The sequence below is a fragment of the Anabrus simplex genome, chromosome 2 (assembly GCF_040414725.1).
Source record: "Anabrus simplex isolate iqAnaSimp1 chromosome 2, ASM4041472v1, whole genome shotgun sequence".
Classification (NCBI taxonomy): domain Eukaryota; kingdom Metazoa; phylum Arthropoda; class Insecta; order Orthoptera; family Tettigoniidae; genus Anabrus; species Anabrus simplex.
In genome coordinates, this window is record NC_090266.1 from 858,540,968 (window position 1) to 858,566,946 (window position 25,979).

General features: G+C 38.1%; 1 protein-coding gene across 1 annotated transcript in view; it reads right to left on the reverse strand.

Moving 5' to 3' along the window:
* The window catches only part of Vps13D (vacuolar protein sorting 13D), an 866,734-nt gene that overhangs the window by 662,562 nt on the left and 178,193 nt on the right, over window positions 1-25,979 (reverse strand). The window contains 3 exon segments of the mRNA XM_068226303.1: window positions 1,936-1,947; window positions 10,957-10,994; window positions 14,380-14,664. Of these exon segments, the coding sequence (XP_068082404.1) occupies window positions 1,936-1,947; window positions 10,957-10,994; window positions 14,380-14,664 (335 nt within the window).

Here is a 25,979-nt window from a genome sequence, read left to right on the forward strand (position 1 = left end):
CACCTTGATATAGTACACTTTGTACCGAGTATCCAAGCCTGGAACAAAGACACCAGGCCTTAAATCCAAACCTTACTGGCCTGCCATGTAAATGCTGCTTCGTCCTGTGTCTTCCGTAAATTAAATTAGATCCCACTCCTTTTTCTTCTGTGCCGGCAAGTCAACATTAGCCAAATTCCTCTTTGAAAATGAATGAAAACCTACAACCTGTTTTCCAGTCATTGACCGGGTCAGGGACGGAATGAATGAAGCCCCCATCTTGCAGCGAGGATAGGAATTGTGTCGGCTGCCGAGGCCTGTCACACTCCTCTTGGGCAATGATTAATGACTGACAGATGAAATGAAATTATATTGGAGAGTGTTGCTGGAATGAAAGATGACAGGGAAAACCGGAGTACCCGGAGAAAAACCTGTCCCGCCTCCGCATTGTCCAGCACAAATCTCACATGGAGTGACCGGGATTTGAACCACGAAACCCAGTGGTGAGAGGCCGACGCGCTGCCGCCTGAGCCACAGAGGCTCTCAAATTCCTCTTTGAAAAATCTTTTTTTTTTAGCGCTGGGAACTGTGAACAGACGTAGAATTAGGTGCACATTACTAAGCTATTGCTACAGAAGTTTGTGTTGGCTCTGCAAACAGAACTTCACTTGCATCATTTCCGATAAGTTCCTTCTAACCACTCGATTTCACGTTACCGTAACACAAGCTTCCCCATCAGCAACTAACCAGTTTCTAGAAAGACTATCTATGCTTGATTAGTATTCTTCTCCTCTATCATCATCAGAAAGTTGACTGTTTGCCGGAGCGGTGTTGATCACATCAGCATGCTAAAAATATGATGAACAGTCAGCCTGAAACTGAAAGCCAAGACTTCATGAAGTAATTTGTGAACACTGTTCCAATTATGGAACATCAAATTTTGTAATGCAGCAATGGTCAGATAATATTCAATGTTAAATGAAACATTATAAAGTAAAGAAACTGTGCCTAATGACATCTTAAAAGTTGTAAAATATGTTACAAATAAATTTAGATTACATTCTACTTACTTTTCTCTAGACACCATTGACCTGGAAAAACTGATGGTATACACGTAATCCGCTTGATTGATGTATGATGTTCCTGACAATATGGTTACAACGGATGTATCAGTAGTACCACTACAACATCTGTGCACAAAATTTTCCCACTAGTTTTGATTAACAATGAAATGGTAGCCAAATGTAAAAGTGTTCTAATTTTAGAACGACAACCTCAAATGGGTTAATGATCCCTGGAATGTCCTTCCTGGAACCCCTTTCTTCCTTAAAATACCTGTGCATCCCCTTTCATTTTTCACAACAACTCATACGACTGCCAATTATGTTTGCCGTCGTGTTAACCTAGGCCGACTACTTCACTAAATTGAATTTCCCAGCAAGTTCCTTCAATTTCTCAAAATATGAATTGATACGGGCACTACAAACGTACATAAATGAGGGATCATAAAGTTAGGGATAGAATTCTGTAGAAAAGGAAAGAGTACAAAGATTTTCTAAATGAAAATAACAAGAATCGGCAGACCAAACAGGCACGAATGTTAAATAGCTATTGCAAAGAAAATGAAACCAAAAATTATGGAACAAAATAAATCAAGTTCGTGAAGAAAAAAACCAGAAACCAATCAATCCTGTAACTTATTTATTACTCCATTTCTATCACTCTATTTTTTACAACCTGCACTTCCTCCTTAATCTCTTTATTTCTCTGTTGCAATATAGTGGATATTCGCCATTTCTTACCACTTTTAAAAGGTACATACCAGTTTTACACCCCTCTACAACCACTTTAAACCCATTCTATATGCTCTTTAAATTTTTATCTACCATTTTCCACAGATCATAAGGGCTTTTTCTTTTTTATTCCCTAATGCCCACCTCATCAACCATATGGTACTGCCTAATATTCCTACTTGTACAAACTTCCTTTTTATCACATTTATTTGTAACTACAACAAAAACAGCTTTGTGATCACTTATATTATCTATCACTTTCAGTTTCCCAATACAGCTCATCTGGTTTTATCAGCACCACATTTAAAATATTCTTCCCTCTAGCTGGTTCTATCACTTTATGATTCACATGTCCTTCCCAGATTAACTTATTTCCGGCTTGTTGGTCATGCTTTCTGTCATTCGCATTACCGTCCCAGTTAACATTTGGTACATTTAGATCACCTGCTTATGTCACATTCCTTTCAGTGTCGTTTCCCACATAGCTGATTATCTCATCAAATAATTCTATGTCAGCATAAATCCTTTCCAGGTCTCTACACCCCAAAAATAACAAGTTGCCTGTTATTTTTAAAGACGAAACATACACCCAGAATCTCATGTTCCTCATCCTCAGCTTCTTCACAGCTTACAAATTATTCTTCCACCAGAAAGAATACTTCCCCTCCTTTTGAATCTATCCTGTCTCTACGATAAAAACTCCAACTACAGGAGAAAAATTCCACATCCATAATATCACTTCTCAGCCATGGTTCAGTTCCTATTACAATATCTGGTAAATATATATCTTTTAAATTAATTGAGAATGAAGAAAAGATGCTGAATAAGAAAGTAACTACTAGAGAGAAAGATACTGAGAAACAAATGGTCATGTCATAATGTAAGACCAAAGGAACATTACTAGAATTCTGTGAAATTTGCAAAAAGTTGACAATGAAGAAAGACAAGCTTATAAATAGAGAAGTAAGACGTATGGAGTGGTGGTTAATGGATATCTACTGGGTCATCCAATTATCTTGGAACCAGAGCAGCAGCTGAGAGTGACTGAGCCAACAGCTGCACAGTTCTGGCTTTGTCTTGCAACACAGTTTGTTTCATGTTTCAGTGAGAGCAAACCTGTGTACAATGTGAAATAAGAATAAATGGAAAATAATAATAATAATAATAATAATAATAGGCCTAATTATTCAATTTCACATCGAGTGTTTATAATGTGTAAATCTGTACAGACGAACAAAGACCATGATTGATTATATAATCAGAGAAAGAACACTGGAAGAACCTTTTAAATGTTCCAGCCATGCCTGAAGAAGCCTTTGTTGGAGATCATAGAGATGTGATAGGAAAATTGAAAGTGGGAAAGATTGAAAAACCTCCATTTAGAAGAGAGAAAAGAATTAAAGTAGGGATGTTGAATGAGAAAAGCATACAAGAAGAATTTCAAAGGGAAATAATACCCTTGGTACCCAGGACGGAGGTGGGGAATGTTGAAGATGAATGGAAAAGATTTAAGGAAGCACTGGTTGGATGTGCAGTTATCAGACTGTGCCTCTTAAATAGGCTTCTGGTAAGTTCACTTGCATACACCCCAGCGTCAGTGGGTAGGGTCTGACACATCCCACTCTGATGAGTCTAGTGTCAGACCTAAGACGAAACGCTGGTTAATAGAGCAAAAGCCTGAAAAGGCATACGTCTAATTTTGATCTGATTTTTGATATGCTCTATTGGTGGAAAAATATCTAATTCCCCCCATAGGAACTTAGAATTTCCATTCGAAAAGATATGTGGTAGAACATCAGGAAATGTGAAACACAAAGAGACACACTTGTGGAATGATAGGGTAAAGATTAAAGTGAAGGAAAAGAAAATGGCATGGAAAGCATCTAAGACTGAAGAAAATAGAAGAAAATATGTGGAGGCAAAGAATTTGACCAAGAAAGTAGTGGAGGAAGAAAAGAGGAAAAGCTGGGCCTTATTCAGACAGAAATTGAGGGATGATGTGCAGGGCAGCAAGAAATTACTGTATGGTATCGTAAGAAACAAAAAAAAAAAAAAAAAGAGATCAAGTAAACAACAGATTTGTGAAGGATGAAGGTCACATAATATTAACAAATAGCCAGAAGAAATAAGAAATAGATGGAGTATTTTCAGAAATTGCTGAACATAAGAACTAATGACAGTCATTCAATAGACAATCAGGAAAGGCAATTAGTTGATGAAGAAATGGATAAATAAATTACAGTGAATGAAATTGAAATGGCAGTAAGAAAGATGAAGAATGGAAAAACTGCTGGAATAGATGACAATTCAGAGGAGACTATAAAGGCAGCTGGAGCTGTAAGCCTGCAGTGGACATATCGGGTTCTCAGGAATGTCTGGGAGAATAAGGAGGTCCCTGAGGATCGGCAAAAAGGAATAATCACCCCAATTTTCAAGAAAGGCGATAAGAAAGTTTTGAAGAACTACAAGGGAATTACTCTAATATTGCGTGTTACTAAGATAATGGAGAGGATATTGGAGAGTAGAATAAGGTTGAGGGTTGAGAATCAGATGCAGGAAAATCAGTTTGGTTTCGGAAGTGGAAGGTCAATAATAGAGTCCATTTTCATTATGAGACAACTAATGGAAAAACAATGGGAGTGCGGGAATGATATGGTGATGACATTCATTGACATTGAAAAGGCATACAACAGTGTCCACAGGACTAAACTTTGGGACAGTCTGGTGCAAAAAGGAATTGGACAGGGATTAATAAAAATGAATTTGGCATTGTACAGGGAATGTTGTAGTTGCGTGCAAACACAAGTCGGCAGGACAAGTTGGTTCAAAATAACTAGTGGGCTGAGACAGGGAAGTGTTCTATCACCAATCCTGTTTACAATAGTAATGGATGACATCATGAGAATACATACCTGCCAACTTTACAAAATCAAAAATCAGGAGATACAACTGGTCAGAACTGCTTATTCTACATGTCTCGCGCAATACAGTACTATGATATATTTAATAACACCTATTGTCTCAAAGCCCGACTGTTACCATACAAGGCTACAAGGCTAAAAATTACACATGTCTATTCCCTCACAGGAAGTTTATGAATGAGATTATCGTTCTCTGATAAGCCTTCCAAAAATAGTATGAATTCATGCGCCACATGTGTGAATCAGTCATGCCATTACTTAGCAAATGCATAGATGAACATATTGCATCAAGCGCCCATGTGATTATGCGCAGCGCAGTGCTATTTGTATCAAATAACTACCTTATGTACCAGTGCTTTGCTACGGAATTCTCAGAAAGACTGTCCTTATAGTTTTCCCAACTGAAGCCAAGAGTCAACATAGGTCATTACAATGACATCAGTATGTCGCGATTAAAAGCAATGCTGTCATATGAAATATTTCGATAAAATGAAAAACAGCACATTTTCTCACTTTTAACGAAAAGTACTATGGTGTCGATCTAACAGTTCAAAGTTCCAGAGCTAGAATGACCAGGCCGCAAACAACCGCAAACACTCCTGTGTAATTATTCCATTTAAGTGTGCACGCTGCTCATTCCAATCAGTACCTCAGAGTAGGGATCGAATAGCTGGAATACTATGATGATCCAGTGTGTTACGTTCCAGTAGTATCAGAAAATTCATGGAACCAGAGGAATAGCATGCTAAAGAAGAGGGATCTATAACTCCTCTGCTACTTCCCGCCAATATTCAGGCAGGCTGTTATACTCGATACGCACCTACACAGCAGTAATCCCATCTATTGGAGATAAATGACAGCAGAATACACAAAGTATATCACAAAAAACAATGGTCAATGTAATGTTAGTTATTGTTAATCAATTTAATGAGCTTTCTTTATTGCAGGCCTTCACATTTAGTTTTCTTCCGACTTTGTGATATTAGAGGATCTAATGTAAAGTGAGTCGTTCTTTCTTTCATGACTCTCTCTTGTGTTATTATTCAAGCGATCGTTCCTTCATGACTTTTTCCTCTTCTTCACAATTTAATTACCATCACCAATATTATTATAGTCGGTACAGTAAAACTGAATAAGATATAAATAATCGGATACTGTATTCTCTATAACTTTTGTTATGTAGTACTTTTTGATATGACCAATAAGATAGGTGATTAAAAATTAAATTTTTGGCACCTTCCCCTGAACTACCATTTCGAACAGGGTGAATAAAATTATTTACAGCACAGATTGTAGTTCCTTATTCGCCGACTTTACATACCGATTTTCATTAAATTCTGTTCACCTATTTTCTCGTACCTCGGCGCTCATATGGAATTAGCAACAAAAATCCAAAATCTTTTCGTCACACTGACACAGATAGGTCATTGGTGACGATGGGACAGGAAAAGTCTAGGAGTGGGAAGGAAGCGGCCGTGGCCTTAATTAAGGTACAGCCTGGCATGAAAATGGGAAACCATGGAAAACCATCTTCAGGACTGCCGACAGTCAGGTTCGAACCCAGTATCTCCCGAATACTGGATACTGGCCGCACTTAAGCGACTGCAGCTAACGAGCTCGGTTAAAAATACAAATTCACGAATATCTCTGTTATCATAGCCAGTACGGTAAAAATGTATAAGACGTACATGATAGGAAATTTAATGATATATAACTTTAGTTATGTATAGTATTTATCGATAGGGCCAAAAATAACAAATATTTGAGAATTAAACTTTAGGCCTTCCCCTACTCTACCATTTCACTAAGCGTGAATAAAATTATTTATGGCCTAGATTGTAGCGACTTATTCCCTGACTTCATATACCGTTTTCTCATGATGTGCGTACATACATGCATACATACATACATACATACATACAGTACATAGACTGACAGAAATTACGGAAAATTAAAACGTGCATTTCCCCTTGTTACTGTGGTCACGACCGGTACAGAAATATTGTTCTTTTTAAATTCTGAGCAATGTACAGACAAAAATCTTATTTTATTTATATTGAGATAAATTAAAATTAGTCAGAATAGTCTCCAAATGGCTCCTAAAATCTCTAGAAAAGTTACTAGTCATTATAATTGAAATTCTGTCACTAAATTACTAAAAAAGAATCCATGTCTACCGACTAGTCTCTAGAATCGACTAGACTGATGTGAACTGTGAACAAACACGAACATAACACGTAAGAATGAGAGATTGACAATCGATATATGCGTCGCGATATACAGGTTTCAATAAACATCGCACATTCACACACATTTTTCGCACTAATAAACGTCGATATTTCGTTTGAAAGCGGCCAATGAGTGAAGGACTTCTGGCCACTGGCGTAAAAAGGCTGAAATGGCGGGATTTAAAAGAAATGTTTGAAGTTCACCAAAAAATAAGCTAAAATCGGGAGAAACAATAGAATAATTGGGAGGCGGGAAAAACTGTCCAAAATCGGGAGTATCCTGCCTAAATCGGGAAAGTTGGCAAGTATGAGAATAGCAAAAGCAACACATGGAGAAAGAGAAATGAACATGTTATTATTTGCAGATGATATTGTGATTTGGGGAGAAGACGACAGGAAGGTTCAAGAACAGTTGGATGTGGTGAATGGGAAGATCGAAGAATGTGGATTGAAAATAAGTGTAGAAAAGAGTAAAACTCTTGTTATGACTAGAGGGGAGAAAGAAGGGAAAGGTCAGATTAGACTTGCAGACAAGCCCCTGGAAGTAGTGGAAACGTTCAAATACCTGGGGAGTGAATTAACGAAGATTGCTCGCCTGGATGCTGAGATTAGTAAAAGGATTCAAGTTGGAAGTTGTTTCTATCATAGTGTAAGAAACATGTTATGGGACAACGATGTGCCAACGGAAGCAAAGGATATTATGTACAAGATGTATTACGTACCCATAACAACTTACGGAGCAGAAACTTGGACAATGACAAAGAAGGATGAGAGTCGAATACAAGCAGCCAAAAGGAAGTTCTTGAGGAATATGATACAGAAGAGTAGAAGAGACAAAATAAGGAATGAGAAGATCCAGAAAGAAATTGGGGTGGAAAAAATGAATGATAGAATAGAAAAGAGCCGACTAAGATGGTTTCGGGACATAAAGCGAATGAGTGACGAAAGAATGCCAAAAAAGGTAATGGAAATGCAAGGAAGGACAGGCCGTGGACGACCACGATTGAGATGGAAGGATACAATCCAACGCAGTATTATAGAAAGAAAACTGGAGTGGGACACAGTGTTGGAGGAGGAGTTGTGGAAAGACCGAAGAAAGTGGAGAGGAACCATATTTGCCCCTACCCAGCTACAACTGGATAAAGGGAAATGATGATGATGATGATGATGATGATGATGATGATGATGATGATGATGATGATGATGATGATGATATCTGTACAAAATCCACTCATGCTGTTAAGAGATTATGTCAAGAGAAATTCCCAGGTGCTTGAGTTCCAAGTTATGGGACGGTTCATAGATTACCTAATAAATTTCATGAAACAGGAAATATTAATGATAGCAAGCAAAGAAGGCAATGCACAGTGCTAAAAGACGAAAATCTTGAGGACACTGGACAACGCCTGAAAAATTCTCCTTAGAAATCTCTTAACCATCTTACTCAGCAAATGGGAATTTCTTACGGTTCTGTACAAAGCGTCACGAAGGAAAAATAACCTACCATATATACTGTGGTGCAAGAACTTAAACAAGGTGATCCTGTGTTAAGGATTAGATTTAGTGAATGGATTTTGAATAAAGAGCTGGACGGAGAAAAGTGCTAGACAAAGCTTTGTTTCACTTAAGTGGACATGAATTCTCAAAACAGTCGATATTGGAGTGCCGAAAAACCTAATCTGCTCCCTGAGGAACCTCTTCATGACTATAAATAATAATAATAATAATAATAATAATAATAATAATAATAATAATAATAATAATAATAATAATAATGTTACTTGCTCTAAGTCCCACTAACTAAATTTTTACAGTTTTCAGAGATGCCGAGGTGTCGGAATTTTTTCCTGCAGGAGGCTGACCTATTTGAGTACGTTCAAATACCACCAGACTGTGCCAGAATCAAACCTGCCAAGTTGGAATCCGAAGGCCAGCACCTCAAACGCCTGAGCCTTTCAGCCCAGCTTCATGATTAGAAATAAGGGGTGTGGAGAACAGTTTCCAGTGAGAGCAGAGAGAGAGTAATAGGCCCGTTTTCTCCTTTTTATGTTGAGAAAACATGAACAAAGTTATATATGCGAACAATATTTTGCAACCCTTACTTGCTGAATTAACTGAGAGAGAATGTACCTTCATGTTTTTTGCAGCATGACTCGGCGACAGCCTATGTTTCTTTCATTGCAGGAAATTCTACAAGGGTTTAGCGATAGAGTTATCAGCAAAAACATATGGCCCCCCAGAATCCCCTGATGTGATTATATCTCTAGGGATCATTAAAAGATAAAGTGTATAAAACAAATCCAGACACTTTAGATGAACTTAACGATAACATTCACCAAGAGATCAACTCAATCCCTGAAAGTGAACTAAGAAGAGTAATGGGTACTTTCATAACATGATGCCAAAAATGAAGGCAAAGCAGTTCCAGCATCTCCTTTAGTGACATGAGCGAGTTATTTTTAAAGTGCATTTAGAATTTATCAGGCAGTCACTCTAGTTTACTCACGTATTGCCCGGCCGGCAGGAAGTGATAGCTTGCCGGCCAAGGCCTCACCTCAGTTGCAGTTCTGCATTGATTGGATGACTCTGTATAAGAACAAAGATCAAAGACAAGAATCTGTGTTTGTTATGTGAACATCTTAAAACTGTTTAACCCTCAGGAGGCAGAATTTAATAATGTATTAAACACTGTGACAAGTTGCACGCAAGCAGAATTGAATATATTAAACAGTCAAAGATGCAGCATTACCAGCATATGTAGTACTCCAACAGCTCAACAGATGGCAGTAAATTACACTTTTGGTCTGGCTGAATGGGGAATCCTCACATAGAAGCAGTGAGAAACAATAATTGATAATCTTTAGTTATGTGCATGTCAAGTCTTGGGACAGACTTTTTGCAATTCATAGCATTATTTTGCGATTTTGCAAGTACATTTTTTTTTGGTAGTTGTTTTACGTTGCACCGACACAGATAGTCTTACGGCGATGATGGGACAGGAAAGGGCTAGGAGTGGGAAAGAAGCGGCTGTGGCCTTAATTAAGGTACAGCCCCAGCATTTGCCTGGTGTGAAAATGGGAAACCACGGAAAACCATTTTCAGGGCTGTCGACAGTGGGGTTCGAACCTACTATCTCCCGAATACTGGATACTGGCGGCACTTAAGTGACTGCAGCTATCGAGCTCGGTTTTGCAAGTAAAAGGCGAGTCAATGAGTAAGAGATTATCTCAATTTTGGACTCCACAAATATAGATGAAAGTAATCTTTTGGTTGAACAGTCAGAAGATGGAAATTCAACCAGTGAGTCTTCTCAGTGCATGAGCGACTCACTGACTCAGAGAACAGCTGATGAATGTACTAACATGAGTAATTTTGGCCCAGGACCTTCAATTTCATTTTTCTCCCTGGCCTTTTCCCACTGGAGTTGGCCTTTGTGTGGAATCAGCACAGTTTTAAAGCTGGATGCCTTTCCTGAAGCTAACCTTATGTAGAGGGATGTATTCTATTCACTACTGTGTGCTTCTGTGGTGGTTTGTAGTGTGACGTGTTGTATGGGAATGAAGATGGGACAAACATTAACACCCCGTACTGAGCAAGTTGACCGTGCGGTTAGGGGTGCGCAGCTGTTAGCTTGCAATTGGGAGACTGTGGGTTTGAATCCCACTCTTGGCACCCCTAAAGATGGTTTTCCATGGTATCCCATTTTCACACCAGACAAATGTAGGGGCTCTACCTTATTTAAGGCCATGGCCACTTCCTTCCCACTCCTAGCCCTTTCCTATCCCATCGTCGCCGTAAGACCTATCTGTGTTGGTGCAACATAAAGCAATCTGTAAAAAGAAAAAAAATGACACCCAGTCCCCAAACCAAAGAAATTATCTATACACAGTTAAAATCCTCGACCCAGCCAGGAATCAAACCCAGTGCCCTTTGACCAAAGGCCAGTATGCTGGCCATTCTGCCAAAGAGCTAGACAAGGACCTTTGACTACCATTCTCATATATAATATGTATCAAGGATCAACTTTACCCTCACATTCTGACACGGTAACCGAGCCTGTACAATATTCTCCACTATCTTTTGATAGGTACTGAAAGTTTTGGATACTTCACAATGAAACAGTAAATCAGGGAGAAAAACGGACATTACAGGCAACACCTCCAAATAGAAGGTTTGAATTTATAACTATCCCAAGCTTGTTGATAAGACCATGAATTTCCTTATGTCCCATTGAATATCATCACTCTTGTGTAAAGACAGTCTTCAACAAAAAACAAAGAACAGACTGCACGTAGAAGTTGACATAAACTAAAATAGAGCAAAACTCAACTCTATATCAAAGAATCAGTTTCAATGATGTAAGCTCAATCATCCCATTACATTCTGTCCTTTCTAATTATGATACGTATAGCTATAACACGAGTATGATTAAACTGTTTCCTTTTTCACATTATCAATACAGTCATATGGGGTGATTTCAGACACTTATAACAACTTTTTTGCTTTTATTTGGTATTTAAAAAATTATTTAAAATTATTTTGATTCGTATGTCTAGCTAACGTAAGAGACATTAATGAACGCAGGGACACCAACAGTTAGTCAGCATTTTTAATTCATGTCCATTTTCACTTCAAGTACGAGGTAGAGAATTATTATCTGCTGAAAAATATACAGTATATCTTATATTTAACACATAATTTATTTACACTTAAATATACATAGAATCCAAGCAATATAATGTATCCCCTCCACACACACACACACAAAAACACTCTCTCTCAAAACATCCTATGAGCTGATGGCCTAGATGTGAGGCCCTTTAAAACAACAACCACCACCAACATCATCCTCCTGTTCAAAAATAAATACTCCTCCTTGATTGATTTTGGAAGCATTTAGCCGATCTGATCCTGCATTATGTCGTCTTCATCTTCGACATCTGGAAACATGAACATCTTGCTTCTATTATGAGGTCATAACTTAACAACAATGTCCCATACACCTGTATCAACTGCCACAGCAATATACTTTTTGGCATGCATCCTACACTTGCACTCGTAACTGTAGCTCACTAAAAGAACAGTTTCTAGTTCTAGCATGGGATCATCTGCTGCATAACTGGGAATATGTTGTGATGATTCATTTGGAGCTTGCCCACTCATTTTCCACACTAGCTTCATTGTCAGCAAAGTGTCCACTTATGATAGATTTTCCCGGAGTATATTTAGTTTGTGACGTTGAATCGTCGTAGTCTTGATTTTAAATTCCTTTCGATGAGAACTTTCCGGAAACCTCTTAAGGACTTGCTGTTTTCTTGTATTTAGTAAGTTACGCTCACAGTGGTTCGAAGGGAATTAGTCTCATGCTTCGAAAACAATTTCTTATATTTTCAGCTTTTCATATTTGTATCTTCTCCAGTGCTCATTTTAGAAGAACAGGAAAAGCATATCTAGAGATAGGACCAAGGGTGTTAATTTTCCAGTCTGTTAACACACTCTTCCAAGCCATTTAACAGGCCCAAAAAATTATACATCTAATGGCTGAAGAATGTGTGTACTGTTTGGTGGAAGATGAACAAATGAAATGTGTTTTTTTTAATATTGTTGAATCACAATGAGACACAGCAAGATAAACTGTTACCAATCATCAGTTTGCTTCTGATCAGCTGTTTCAAATACAAGAGTGACAAAAATAGGCAGATCAAACCTTACCACTTCTGTTTCTCTTGTATCTTGTACACTATGTGTAATATGTATAGAGGAAGCAGTTTTCAATCCCCACCAACAAACATTATAATTAAAATGTTTGCCTTGGAGGAATTAATTATTCTCTCAGCATGTTTGATGCCCCTCTTGACAATCATATGCTTCTTTCCTCAATCAACACACAGGTATTTTTTATCATAAGTTATGACATTTTCAGGTAGGATAGTGGCTAATGAGAGCTGTAAATATATTCTCAAAACGTTTTCAAACAGATTTGATGGTGACTACTGCATAAGCTATTTTTTATGATCTTACACAGACCAACAGAGAGAATGTTAGCATGCTTCATCAAGGTAACGATATTGCCTGTAACTCGTGGATGATTCTGTGTATATCACATCTGTCCTACTCCTAATCAACCTATGTATCTTTCTATAATGTATATCTGTTGAAGTGTGATGATGATGATGATGATGATGATGATGATGATGATGACAATGACAATGTTGATGATTTTTGTTTTAAGGGGCCTAGGTCACTGTTCCATCTGGTGAAATGGGACGTAATCCCCAACGTACTGCTCTAAGCATACCATGCACCAGCATTTCCTCTTCTTCAGTATCCAGGACAGACAGTGTTACAGTTGCTTTAATAATAATAATAATAATAATAATAATAATAATAATAATAATAATAATAATAATAATAATAATAATAATAGTTGCTTTACGTCCCACTAACTACTTTACGATCTTCGGAGACGCCGAGGTGCCGGAATTTAGTCCAGCAGGAGTTCTTTTACGTGCCAGTAAATCTACCGACACGAGGCTGTCGTATTTGAGCACCTTCAAATACCACCGGACTGAGCCAGGATCGAACCTGCCAAGTTGGGGTTAGAAGGCCAGCACCTTAACCGTCTGAGCCACTCAGCCCGACTACAGTTGCTTTGGGATGTGTACAATTTACCTCATTCAGAAAGGTCTATTGCAGCACCTGAAACACCCTGCAACTTTCTGATAAAGCATATTACCGGTACCTGCTTTAATGGCTTTTACTGCATTATTAGTGTTCTTTTCTCCATAGTTCCAGTATATATTGCTACATAGTATTATTTTGTACACACGAGGCACTGCCCCCCAAAAAAAAAATCACAAATTTATCAAAAACTAGATAAAGAAAGAAGCAACATAAGTCAAAGATGCTGAACAGTCTTAGTTATTTTCATAACAAAAGGAATTATAAGCTAATAATTACCAGTAGCTAGATCCTCTTGGTAGCCATACACAGTAAGAAGTTACAACAGCAATAAATGGTTATAATTAACCCACCACCATAAGTTAGTGTGTGTCATTTTCTTCAATAATACAAGGTTAACATACAGAACTCGACACAGGAATATATCTTACGTTTAAAACATCTTGGGCATGCAATGCAAAGTCATTTAGAATGACTAACACTAAACTGGAATGTAGCACTGTAGCTCATTTGTGCAAAATAACCCCAGATGGTGGGACATTTTGTCATTTGTCATTAATGTACGTATAACAAACCTGAGCATAATTACATTCTTTTTCACAGTATGATTCAGTACTTCTGTTTCCTCTCCATAATATCCTTTATAATTGTTAGGTATTAGTAATACTTATAATAAAACTGAGGTGTTAATTTGTGAGAAAGGATGGAATGCACTGACCTAAGTGCTTCAAAAAATGTGAAAATGTTAACAAGCCCAATGCAGAATGAGGCGACTACCTGAAAGGAGAAGGAAGTCCCGTGCCTTTAATTATGGTTGTCATAGTCCGCAAGGCATCAACCTTCTGTTCATTGATATGTACCACAAGCTTCGGCAGGTTTCCTGTGAGCCGTAGACTAGGAAAGAGTGGGTCATTCATAAAAACAACACGCCTTTCCACAAGAAGTGAAATGTTGAAGCGGTCAAGGACATGTAATGTTGAGGTGCCTTTGAGATGGGCAAATTTCCAATTGTCACGCACTCGACCCACGAGAATCTGCATGTCACACAACTCCATATTGTACCTGAAGACAAAAAAAGTATTTATTTCCAGTTGCTGAATGGTGAAGATCTATTGCATATTTTATTCTACAAACTTAATCACCATCAACTTCACTCCTAAAAACATTCAGTGATGATGCGTACCCTTTAGCAGCCATGAACACTACTGTGTCCCAGTTATTTGGATCATCAACATTATTGTCAAAAATACTGCTGAGATCTGTTTTGTTTTCATGTACTGTATTTACAGCCCTGGAGTTGTCATTCACTTTGTATTACTGTAGCAACAGTTGGAAAACATTTCCTGACTTCTGATCAAGTGAGTGCATTTATGCATTACAATATATAAATTTCATTCTGGGGTTCTGTATTGCCATTAAACTCAACTTTTAAAATTAAAAATTTCATCTTTTGTCCATATTGAAAGGAGATAAACATACAATAGAGGAAAGCGTATTTGATCCACCTTTTTTCAATACAAAGTATGTTGTTAATACAATCCCAACATTTTTATTTAGAACCGGTTTCGATGTCTTTGGACACCATCATCAGCCAAAACAGGTCATATGTACAAAGATATACAGTATTAGAATACATATTGAAAATGAAAACCTACAACCTGTTTCCCAGTCTTAGACCAGGTCAGGAATGGAATGAATGAAACATATATAGGCTAGTATTACCATGGGGTCGCCACTCCCAAGGTGATTATTAATGACTGATAGATGCAATGAAATGATAATGGAGAGTGTTGCTGGAATGAAAGATGACAAGGAAAACCGGAGTACCCGGAGAAAAACCTGTCCCACCTCTGCTTTGTCCAGCACAAATCTCACATGGAGTGACCGGGATTTCAACCACAGTATCCAGTGGTGAGAGGCCGACGCGCTGCCGTCTGAGCCACAGAGGCCAGATAGAATACATATTATGGACCCTAATAATAAATAACATAAATTGGATGAAATAAAAAGTGACGGTGCTTAAGTCATTCCTACAATACGTGCGATTGCTAGGTTTAATGGTTATAATAAAATCTTCATAGAACGCATTTTCAACAAATTCAGACATCGTTCAAAATCTAATTTAATAAAAGATAATTCCAGACCTAAGTTATTTTCAACCTTTACATTTAATCAAAACATCTACAGTGTCGCCAAGTTATTCAAGAAACATAACGTTAATATCGCTTTCTATACTAGGAACAGAAATATGTATATTCTTCACAATTCCAACATAGTCAACAAATCCAACCCTTTCACTGAGTCAGGTGTTTACAGGTTCTGGTGCAACGACTGTAACAGTTCATATATAGGACAAAATGGCAGGAACTTTAAGATTAGATATGCAGAACGTCTTAATGCAATCAAATACAATAGGTTTTCTGCAGTTGGTCAGCACATTCAGGATTATAAACACAAATTCAACGGAATAGATTAGGACTTTACAATATTGGATACGTTGAGCAAAGCCTCCTTATTAGATATCAGAGAAACCTGCTATATACATCCAGATCAATATTTCAACCTGAATCTGAACCTGAACGACATTTCCGAAAAGCCCAGAATTTTATTCGATGTTCTTATTTCAATTCTCAACAGTGCTAAACCTTCCAAAAATAGTTTGTTCTTTCAGATTATAAGCAACATGTTATCGCGTTATCCTTCATCACCATGCCCGCCTGGCTCTGCCCTTTCCATTACCCCTCTTTTCCTCCCTCCTGACCCACCCCTCTCCCTCCCTTAGTAATGCTCTACGCCTCCAGTCAGCTCTACCACATAGCTCCTCGCCACTCTTTGTACATACAAGAAGCCGCTCAGGGTGAGTCCCTTACTAAGTTTTTATTTCTTGCTCTTTTTCCATTATCTCATTTTAACTCTTAATTTTCTCCGCACTGGATTGAGAAATTTCTGGCTATATAACTACTCTTCTGTCGGTGCCTGTGCAAGAACCACTTGTTTAAGTACCTCGTATCTTATGGTTTCATCTTATGAACTGATATTACAAGCCACTATCAAACTTACATACAGTATTTTATCTTATCATCAATGTTCAATTTTCGCCCAGTGCTACACTCAAGACTTTTTAACCATTACTAAGAGATCAAGATTTTTAAATTTTTGTTGATATTTTCACTTTCATTTTATAATTTGACCAACAAGTTCATAGCTTGTAAATAGTGTAAGAATGACTTTTAAGCCCCGTCACTTTTTATTTCATCCAATTTATGTTTTTTATTATTAAGGGTCCATAATATGTATTATAATACTTGTATATCCTCGTTCATATGACCTATTTTGGCTGATGATGGTGTCCAAAGACATCGAAACCGGTTCTAAATAAAAATGTTGTGATTGTATTAACAACATACTTTGTACTGAAAAAAGGTGGATCAATTGTGCTTTCCTCTATTGCATGTTAAACTCAACTTTGGTTTTAAGAGATGATTTCCACCTTTCATTACTTTTTAATGGCTAAGCTGTGATTACATAAATTTAGTTTATTGTCTAATTTTGGACTTAGCTTAATGTCTAATCAGTACATGTGGGACATCTTCAGCTTTAAAAAAAGCACGCAATACAAAAACTGACACTGGCAATAAAATATTAGGTGATTGAAAATTGTTTAAAATATGCTCAACACAGGTAAAATGGTTCGTGACACGAAAGCATAGTAATATTCCAATCTATGAAGAATAACACGCAGTTATGAAAAAGTTTTGCTGAGTATTGTCTTCTTTTCTTTCTCCTCTAAGAGCTAGTTATTATTGTCATTAACATTGTGTTGTAATTTGATGAATATTTATAGCTGGTTGAAAGTGTATATGTGATATTAGTGCTGTTTACTTAAGTTCTTGTAGATTTCTAGTTTCTATTTGGATGGGAAGGAACTCCTTTAAACTGTAGTTAAAAGTTTGGTGGTAACACAGCGTTATTTTTCAATAACAAATATGTAGTTAGGAGTCTGAAATGGAAAGAGAAGAAAAGAATGGTTGTAGAAGTGAAGAAAACCTTGTTTTAGTGTTAAAAATGAAGAATAAATGTCAAAATACTCACCTCCCTGCTGTTCCCATTGGACTTAATTTGTGTGTGCTGTCTGTCAGCCAAGTGTACGTGTCAAGAGGCCTGATCAGTGAGAGGGACAAGAGGGGAAACGGAAGGGAAAGCAGGGGTAGCGTTGAGGTGTACGAAACTAGTGGAGGGTCGAGAGCAGGCATAATTTTCTGGTTTCTTTTTAGTAACTTTTCTTTCTGAATCTCAATTTGAAATCTTTAGTAGGACTATGTTTACGCTTTCAGTAATTTCATTAGTATTGAAGTTAGGGTTCTGTTTTTGATCTATTTCAATTTAATGACTTCAAGGATATTCATACTTTACCTTTATTTAATGTATGGAGGATTGTTTAATCTTTCTCTATTGTGGTAAATTTATGAATTTGTCTCTCATGTGTGAACTCATTTCCAAATAACTATTGTGTCTCTCTGCTTTGATGTTCCTGGTATCATATTGAAAAGTTTCACCTTGTTTGTTGAATATAAGATGTTTTGCAATCTGCACATTTAGTCTATATATTCCAGAATTTAGGTATCTGTTATTTTTTGTTATGCTGTGGTGGTTACAAAGTAATTCTTGGTTAGTGTTGTTTGTACGGAAATCTATACTGAAATTGTGCCTCTTGAAAATATTGGTAATTTAGTAGATGTTGCTGTTATTGTAGGTAAAATTGGCTAAGTTCTTATTAGTCTGTTCCTATACGAGTTGTGTCTTCCCGCAGGTACTGTGACAGTTTCGATAGGCCGGATGGCTCGAATATATGAACCGAGTTGTATATCTTGGAGTGAGTGCTCTTTGCATTCACCTGTAGACTTTGTACTATTCTAATTAGTTGATTTGAGCCATATGACTTCACACTGGTGTCGGCGGTTAGGAAGGAACCCGTTAGTGACAGAAAGAAAGAAAGAAAGAAAGAAAGAAAGAAAGAAAGAAAAAGAGAAACGCGCCTCGCGAGCGCACGATAAACCTGTAGACTGTCATCGGCTGTATACAACTTAGCAAACTACTAATAAACAGCGTGCTGGAAAGGCAATGTGTATTCCAATAATAGTAATTAGAATAATAATAATAATAATGAGAACATTTCTGAACATCATCTTGCGAGTAAAACAAATATGGGAAATTATTACAGTTGTGAATTTGACAAGGCTTCCGGTTGAGCACGCGTGCGCAAGGCTTGAGGGACTCCAGCTCGCCAGCTGATGTGAAAGTAGGTTACTGGGTCAGTGAGTCGCCGTACGTCAGTATTCTTCGACACGCCATTCAGGCGAAGGACTTGGTTTGATAGCAGACGGTTATACCTTACGCATGATCTGAAGAAATTACATGTAATAAATATCTGAAGAAGTCGAACTTTTGATTTAACGTAGCTGTATGCCCTGCAAATATATATCATTTGGACTATTCTGTTTGTCAACACACATAATACAACAGACAACAAGATAAGTTGAGTTTCCTACAGTATATATATTTCTGGACAATATTTCCAGGAACTGGTGGTGTGACAAATTTATTAATTTTTATTGTACCAGTTTCAGCTTGAAATCCAAGAAGAGGACAGTTACAAATTTCATCATGGTGATGTTACCCAACGCCATGTGTGTGAGTGCTGAGATGGAGGCCTAAACTATGAGACCGTAGCTGACAGCGATGGGTTGAGAGGAAGGCACATATAATTGTACTATTGAGGACGACCAGCCGTCCAGCATCATGAAGACATCGTAATGCTAAGTCAACGCAATTGTATAATAATATCTCTTCTGTAGTGGGATAGTTATGTAGTTATAATTGGTAAATGGTCTTTCAGTTTGTTGCAGTTGTGTAGTTGTAGTACTTTGCCATATTGTAGTACCAATAGATGATCTTCACGTATTTGTCTCCATTAGATAGGCTTAATATAATACTGAATGGTATACGTGATTTTCGAATCATGCTCGGTGAATCAGTTGGTAATAATTCTCATGGTTTTATCTTATAAATTTATTATAGCCATGATTGGTGGAGAATGATGTTAGAATATTCAAGTACATAGATTAGATTTTCTGGATGTACAGTCATTGCACTGAAGCGGATTATACTTGCATATGTTATCCGTTGGAATATAATGGTGTGTGATCTTTGAAATTATGTCTTGAAAAATGATTTCTTTACTTTGAATCAGAACCCGTGTATGTAAATGCAGAGTAGAGATAGTTAAATCGAGACTCGAAAACCAGTAGATGGATTGGATCTTCGAGAATTATATACACGTAGGACTTGTTCCGTGATGCTACTGTAATGAATTTGTGACATCCCGGGACGGATCACAAATGTATCGTCGAGTAATATGGGTCATTATTATAGATTTCACTATTATTAATGTGATAATTTTGTGTCTTCGAGAGAGATTAAATTGTAGTGCATAACTGATGTATTTCTTCGAGAACAGTCACGCCATGATTATAGATGATGATTGTTGAGGCATATGATAATTAGGTATTGTAATATGGTGAATACTTGCGTGATTTTGGATAATGAATCTGCGTATATTTGAGTTTGACTACGTTTTCGATGAATTATGTCTAATTAGGTTCTATCCCAAGTTCTCTGTAATTTGTAACTGTAATGTTTGCGTTAACTCACAGTGGTTCTGGAACAATCTTCGAGATCTTGCCCGAATTCGAGACCTTTCCCGACTGTTCCAGGACTTTCATCCGGGTCATCTGCCTGAATATTAGAAACCTTAAGGTACACTTAACTATGATAAAATTATTCGATGGTATTCGGACGCTATGGTCATCTTCCGTGTAGCCAAATGTGTAGATATTGTAATATATTTTGTAGATTTTAGTGTAACTTAGTATTATAATCATGGTTATGGTAGTCTGAGTTCACCTTTTATCTTATTGTCTCAGATGTTGTTATACTAAGTGGGCAGTGCTACTTTCTTTGATATTCACATCACCGAGCTCGATAGCTGCAGTCGCTTAAGTGCGGCCAGTATCCAGTAATCGGGAGATAGTGGGTTCGAGCCCCACTGTCGGCAGTCCTGAAGATGGTTTTCCGTGGTTTCCCATTTTCACACCAGGCAAATGCCGGAGCTGTACCTTAATTAAGGCCACAGCCGCTTCCTTCCAATTCCTAGGCCTTTCCTATCCCATCGTCGCCGTAAGACATATGTGTCGGTGCGACTTAAAACAAATAGAGAAAAAAAAAGATATTCACTTCCAGGATTTGTGATGTGGCGTTTCAGGAGTTAGATTTTGTGTTAGGCAGACCATTTGAAATGACTATCATGATATTTCCAAACTTTAGTTCATTTATTTAATTTCGCTAATCCAGTAAGCGACTGGTAACTGAACAGATAATTATTTCGTTGAGTCGATTAAGTTTAAAGAGAAATTATAGCATCAAATTATGTCATGGTAAAATTTAAACTTTGGGTATATAATTGAAAACTTGATATGATTATCATACAAAATTTAATTTAATTTTTCTTCTTTCTAATATTTCCAAGTGGATCATCAGAACCCAGAACTTTCAGTTAATTAAATGAAATCTGTTTACCTGAAAAAAATTATCGAAATAAATATGTAATGGTGATTTGTTAGGCCAAGATAGGGCGAAAAATCGTACAACCCCATTTGATTTATTTTGTTTGTACGTCAAGAGCTGCATTTTAAATTATATTAGCGATCATTTTCACAATCATAGTTATTAAAGGATGACAATCGGAGATTTGTTTTTCTTAATAAACCATGCCATATGTGAATTTTACTCTGTATTTTCTTTATTACATGCCACAATTTCAATTAGTTTCCCTATGCATGCCATATCCTTGGTTATTTTACTTGGGCGTCCTATTTGCGAACTGAGAACCCCTGAGGTGTCTCAATGTTCTTCGGCTGTTGACTAGTGTTAACGGGTGCAGTACTGCCACGTTGACGAAGGCAATATGGCATTGCCGGGTGTTTTTTGGAGGCTTGCATGCTCAAATGACCCTTAGAGCTATGCCAGCGAGAGCTACGGCTCCTGGTAGGACCACCCAAGCTGGACTGGTCTAAGGCGATGAGCCAGACTAAGAGCAGTACCCTGGTCCTCCAGGTTGAGGGCTGGGCGTGGGTTCAACAACCCTACCCTGGAAAAAAAAAAACTCTTTGTTATGGAACCAAAGGACAAAGGTAACCGGACGGATGTAATAGATAAAAGACCCTGGCAACGGAAACGGCATATGAATTTGTATTTTGCGACATCGAATGTAAGAACGGTGAATAAACCTGGAGGATTATTGAATCTGAAAAACAAAATGAAGAAATATAAAGTGAAGGTGCTAGCAGTACAAGAGGTAAAATGGAATGGAAGTGAGAATACTTGCAACTGAGACACACACCTTGTTGATAATTTGTGTTCTACAAGTAAAAGACCGCTTCTTTTTTTTTTTTTTTCTAGTGGCTTTACGCGCACCGACACAGATAGGTCTTATGGCGACGATGGGATTGGAAAGGCCTAGGAGTAGGATGGAAGCGGCCATGGACTTTATTAAGGTACAGCCCCAGCATTTGCCTGGTGTGAAAATGGAAAACCATGGAAAAACATCTTCAGGGCTGCCAACAGTGGGATTCGAACTCACTATCTCCCGGATGCAAGTTCACAGCCTCGCGCCCCTGACCGCACGGCCAACTCGCCCAGTGCCCGCTTCTTCAATATATCTTTCATATGTATATATGCACCAACAGAAGATGCAGAGTCAGCAGAGAAAGATATCTTTTATGAACAACTGGAGCAAGAATTAGCACTAGTGGCAAAGCATGATGTTAAAGTGGTTATGGGGGCTTCAATACCCAAGTGGGAAGAGAAATTGCTTACAGGAAAACAGATGGTAAGGAGAGTTTGCACGAGGTTTCGAACAATAATGACATAAGGTTGATTGATTTTGCTATTTTGCTATTTTGCTATTTTACTTTACATCGCACCGACACAGATAGGTTTATGGTGACGATGGGACAGGAAAGACCTATGAGTGGGAAGAAAGTGGCCGTGGCCTTAATTAAGGTACAGCCGCAGCATTTGCCTGGTGTAAAAATGGGAAACGACGGAAAACCATCTTCAGGGCTGCCGACAGTGGGGTTCGAACCCACTATCTCCCGGATGCAAGCTCACAGCTGCGCGACCCTAACCACACGGCCAACTCGCCCGGTGGTTGATTTTGCTACGGGTAATAACATGCATATTAAAAGCACATGGAGGCAAAGGAAGAATATAAGGAAAGTAACATCGTGCTCCCCTGATGGGATCACAAACAACCAACTGATCATGTGCTTCACACCAGGTAAATGCTGGGGCTGTACCTTAATTAAGGCCATGGCCACTACCTTCCAACTCCTAGGCCTTTCCTATCCCATCGTTGCCATAAGACCTATCTGTGTCGGTGCGACGTAAAGCCCCTAGCAAAAAAAAAAAAAAAGATCATGTGCTTATAGACAGACGACACGCTTCAGATAGCCTGGAAATGGATAGCTGTGAGGCACAGATGGAGACAGTGATCATTATCTGGTAAGAATCAAATACAGACAAAGGATAGTCAATTACAGAGAGATAAGAGAGCTGTTATACCCAGGTTTGATGATGCTAAATTAAGAAAGGATGAAAATATAGCACAGCAATATGCAATGGTTTTGACAAATAGCCTTAATGAAGTGGAAGATTGGGCACGAGAGAATACTAAAGTAAGATGGCAAATGGTTAAAGGTATAATACACAAAATGGCTGAAACTGTTTTGTGCAGAAAGAAACAATCAAGGATTCAGCACTGGTTTGATGAAGATTGTAGGGAGAAGATTGAAGAAAGGAATGAGGCAAAAAGGACAATGTTAGAGAACAAGAACTACTGTAGAAGAATACAGAGAGAAGAGAAAGGAAGCAGACAAGGAATGAAGGAAGAAGAGAGAATTTGAGAAACAGTGGATTGGAGAATTAGAAGAGCGAATGACTCCTCAGGAAACTAGACAGTTTTATATAAGTGTAAAAAATAATAAGAAAGGATTTCAACCCAGAGCAGTTTTCTGTAAAGATAAGGAAGGAAATCTGATTGGAGGTAAAGATCAGATGTTAGATGGGTGGAATATTTTAGTGAACTGCTAAGTAAGGAATCAGGATTTGAAGATGAGGTCGAAGATGTGCAGATAGAAGAGAGTGGGCAAGAACAAAGTAGAGGGGAGGTGAACCTGGAACCAATCAAGGAACCTACATTGCAAGAAGTTAAAAATGGAATAATGCTCTTAAAAGCAATAAAGCACCAGGAGAAGACAACATCACTGCAGAAATGATAAAATGTGGAGGGGAGAAACTAACAAGGTGGTTGCATGAAATTATGGTAGAGATATAGCAAAAGGAGAACATGCCAGAGCAATGGAATTTAGCAATACTCTGCCCTGTACATAAGAAACATGATAAAGCAAACTGTGGGAATTATAGAGGAATAGCACTGCCATGTATTGCTTAAAAAATCTTAGGGAAAATCATAGCTGGAAAGCTGAGACCATACATTGAAGAATATCTAGGATATTACCAGTGCGGCTTCAGAATATATATTTTTTTTTACTAGTGGCTTTACGTTGCACCGACACAGATAGGTCCTATGGCGACGATGGGAAAGGAAAGGCCTAGGAGTTGGAAGGAAGTGGCCGTGGCCTTAATTAAGGTACAGCCCCAGCATTTGCCTGGTGTGAAAATGGGAAACCACGGAAAACCATCTTCAGGGCTGCCAACAGTGGGATTTAAACCCACTAAGCAAGCTCACAGCCGCGCGCTTCTAACCACATGGACAACTTGGCTGGTGGCTTCAGAATTAATAGATTTACTATGCACCAAATTTTTACTATCACAGATCCTTGAAAAATGTTACAAGTATAACACTGATGTTCACCAGCTGTTTATTGATTTTAAACAAGCATATGATAGTATCAGAAGGGTTCAGTTATGGAAGGCAATGAAAGAGGCAGGAATACCTAACAAACTGAGAAGATTGGTCCAAATGACTCTAGCAACAACAGTATGTAAAGTAAAGGTTGAAGGTACTTTATCTAAAGCTTTTGAAGTTAACCAAGGATTATGACAGGGTGATGTACTCTCCACCATTCTGTTTAACATTGCTTTGGAGAAGGTAATGCGAATAATACAAGGGAGCAATCTGGGTGGAACATTGTTTAATCGAGTGACACAAGACCTTGCATACGCACATGATATTGATTTGCTATCCAGGAGGAAACTGGATCTGGAAGAGAAGTTGATAAAAAGAGAAAACTATGGGGCTGAGATGGGCCTGATTATTAATCAGTCAAAAACTAAGTACACATTAAAGTCTAGGAAAAAGTATAATGAAGCAGAAAAATATGGGAATTTGAATGGGAAAGAATATGAATGCTGCAAAAGCTTAAAATATCTAGGGTCAATGGAAGTTGAAAACAATGATATGAAGGAAGAAATACATGCCAGGATAGCAGCTGGTAATAGGAGTCACTTTGCCTTAGTCAAAGTATTTAAAGCAAGGAGTCTTAGTAGGAATCTGAAGCTGACGGTTTACCGCACGGTTGTGAGACCTGTGGTGACGTATGGTGCGGAAACTTGGACTATGACACAAGGTGATGAGGAGTTGCTATGGAGATGGGAAAGGAAGTTACTTAGGAAAGTCTATGGGCCAATAAAGGATGGTGGACTCTGGCAAATCAGAAATAATAAGGAAATCAGAGAGCTGTATAATAAACCAGATAGAGTAGCAGATATAACGAGTAGTAGACTGTGATGGCTGGGACGTATAGAAAGAATGACAGAGAACAGGACAGTAAGGAAAGTCTTAGATGGGAAACCAGAAGGACGTCGTATGAGGGGAAGACCGAGGATCAGATGGTTGGACAGCGTGGAGGAGGATTTGAGAAGGATGGGGGTTAGAAGATGGAGAACCAGAGGAGTCAAAAGAGAAGCATGGGTGCAGATTGTCCAGGAGGCCAAGGCCCTACAGGAGCTGTAGCGCCAAGGAGTAAGTAAGTATACGAGTTGTGTTTGTGGTTTGTTTTTGATTTCGCTTGATAATTTGTCAATGTAGTTTTTCAAGTATCTGTTACTGATTGCTATTTTATATACGAGGTTAATTTATTTTGTAAATCTTTATTTTTTAAAATTTTTTAAAATTTTTTTGCTAGGGGCTTTATGTCGCACCGACACAGATAGGTCTTATAGCGACGATGGGATAGGAAAGGCCTAGGAGTTGGAAGGAAGCGGCCGTGGCCTTAATTAAGGTACAGCCCCAGCAT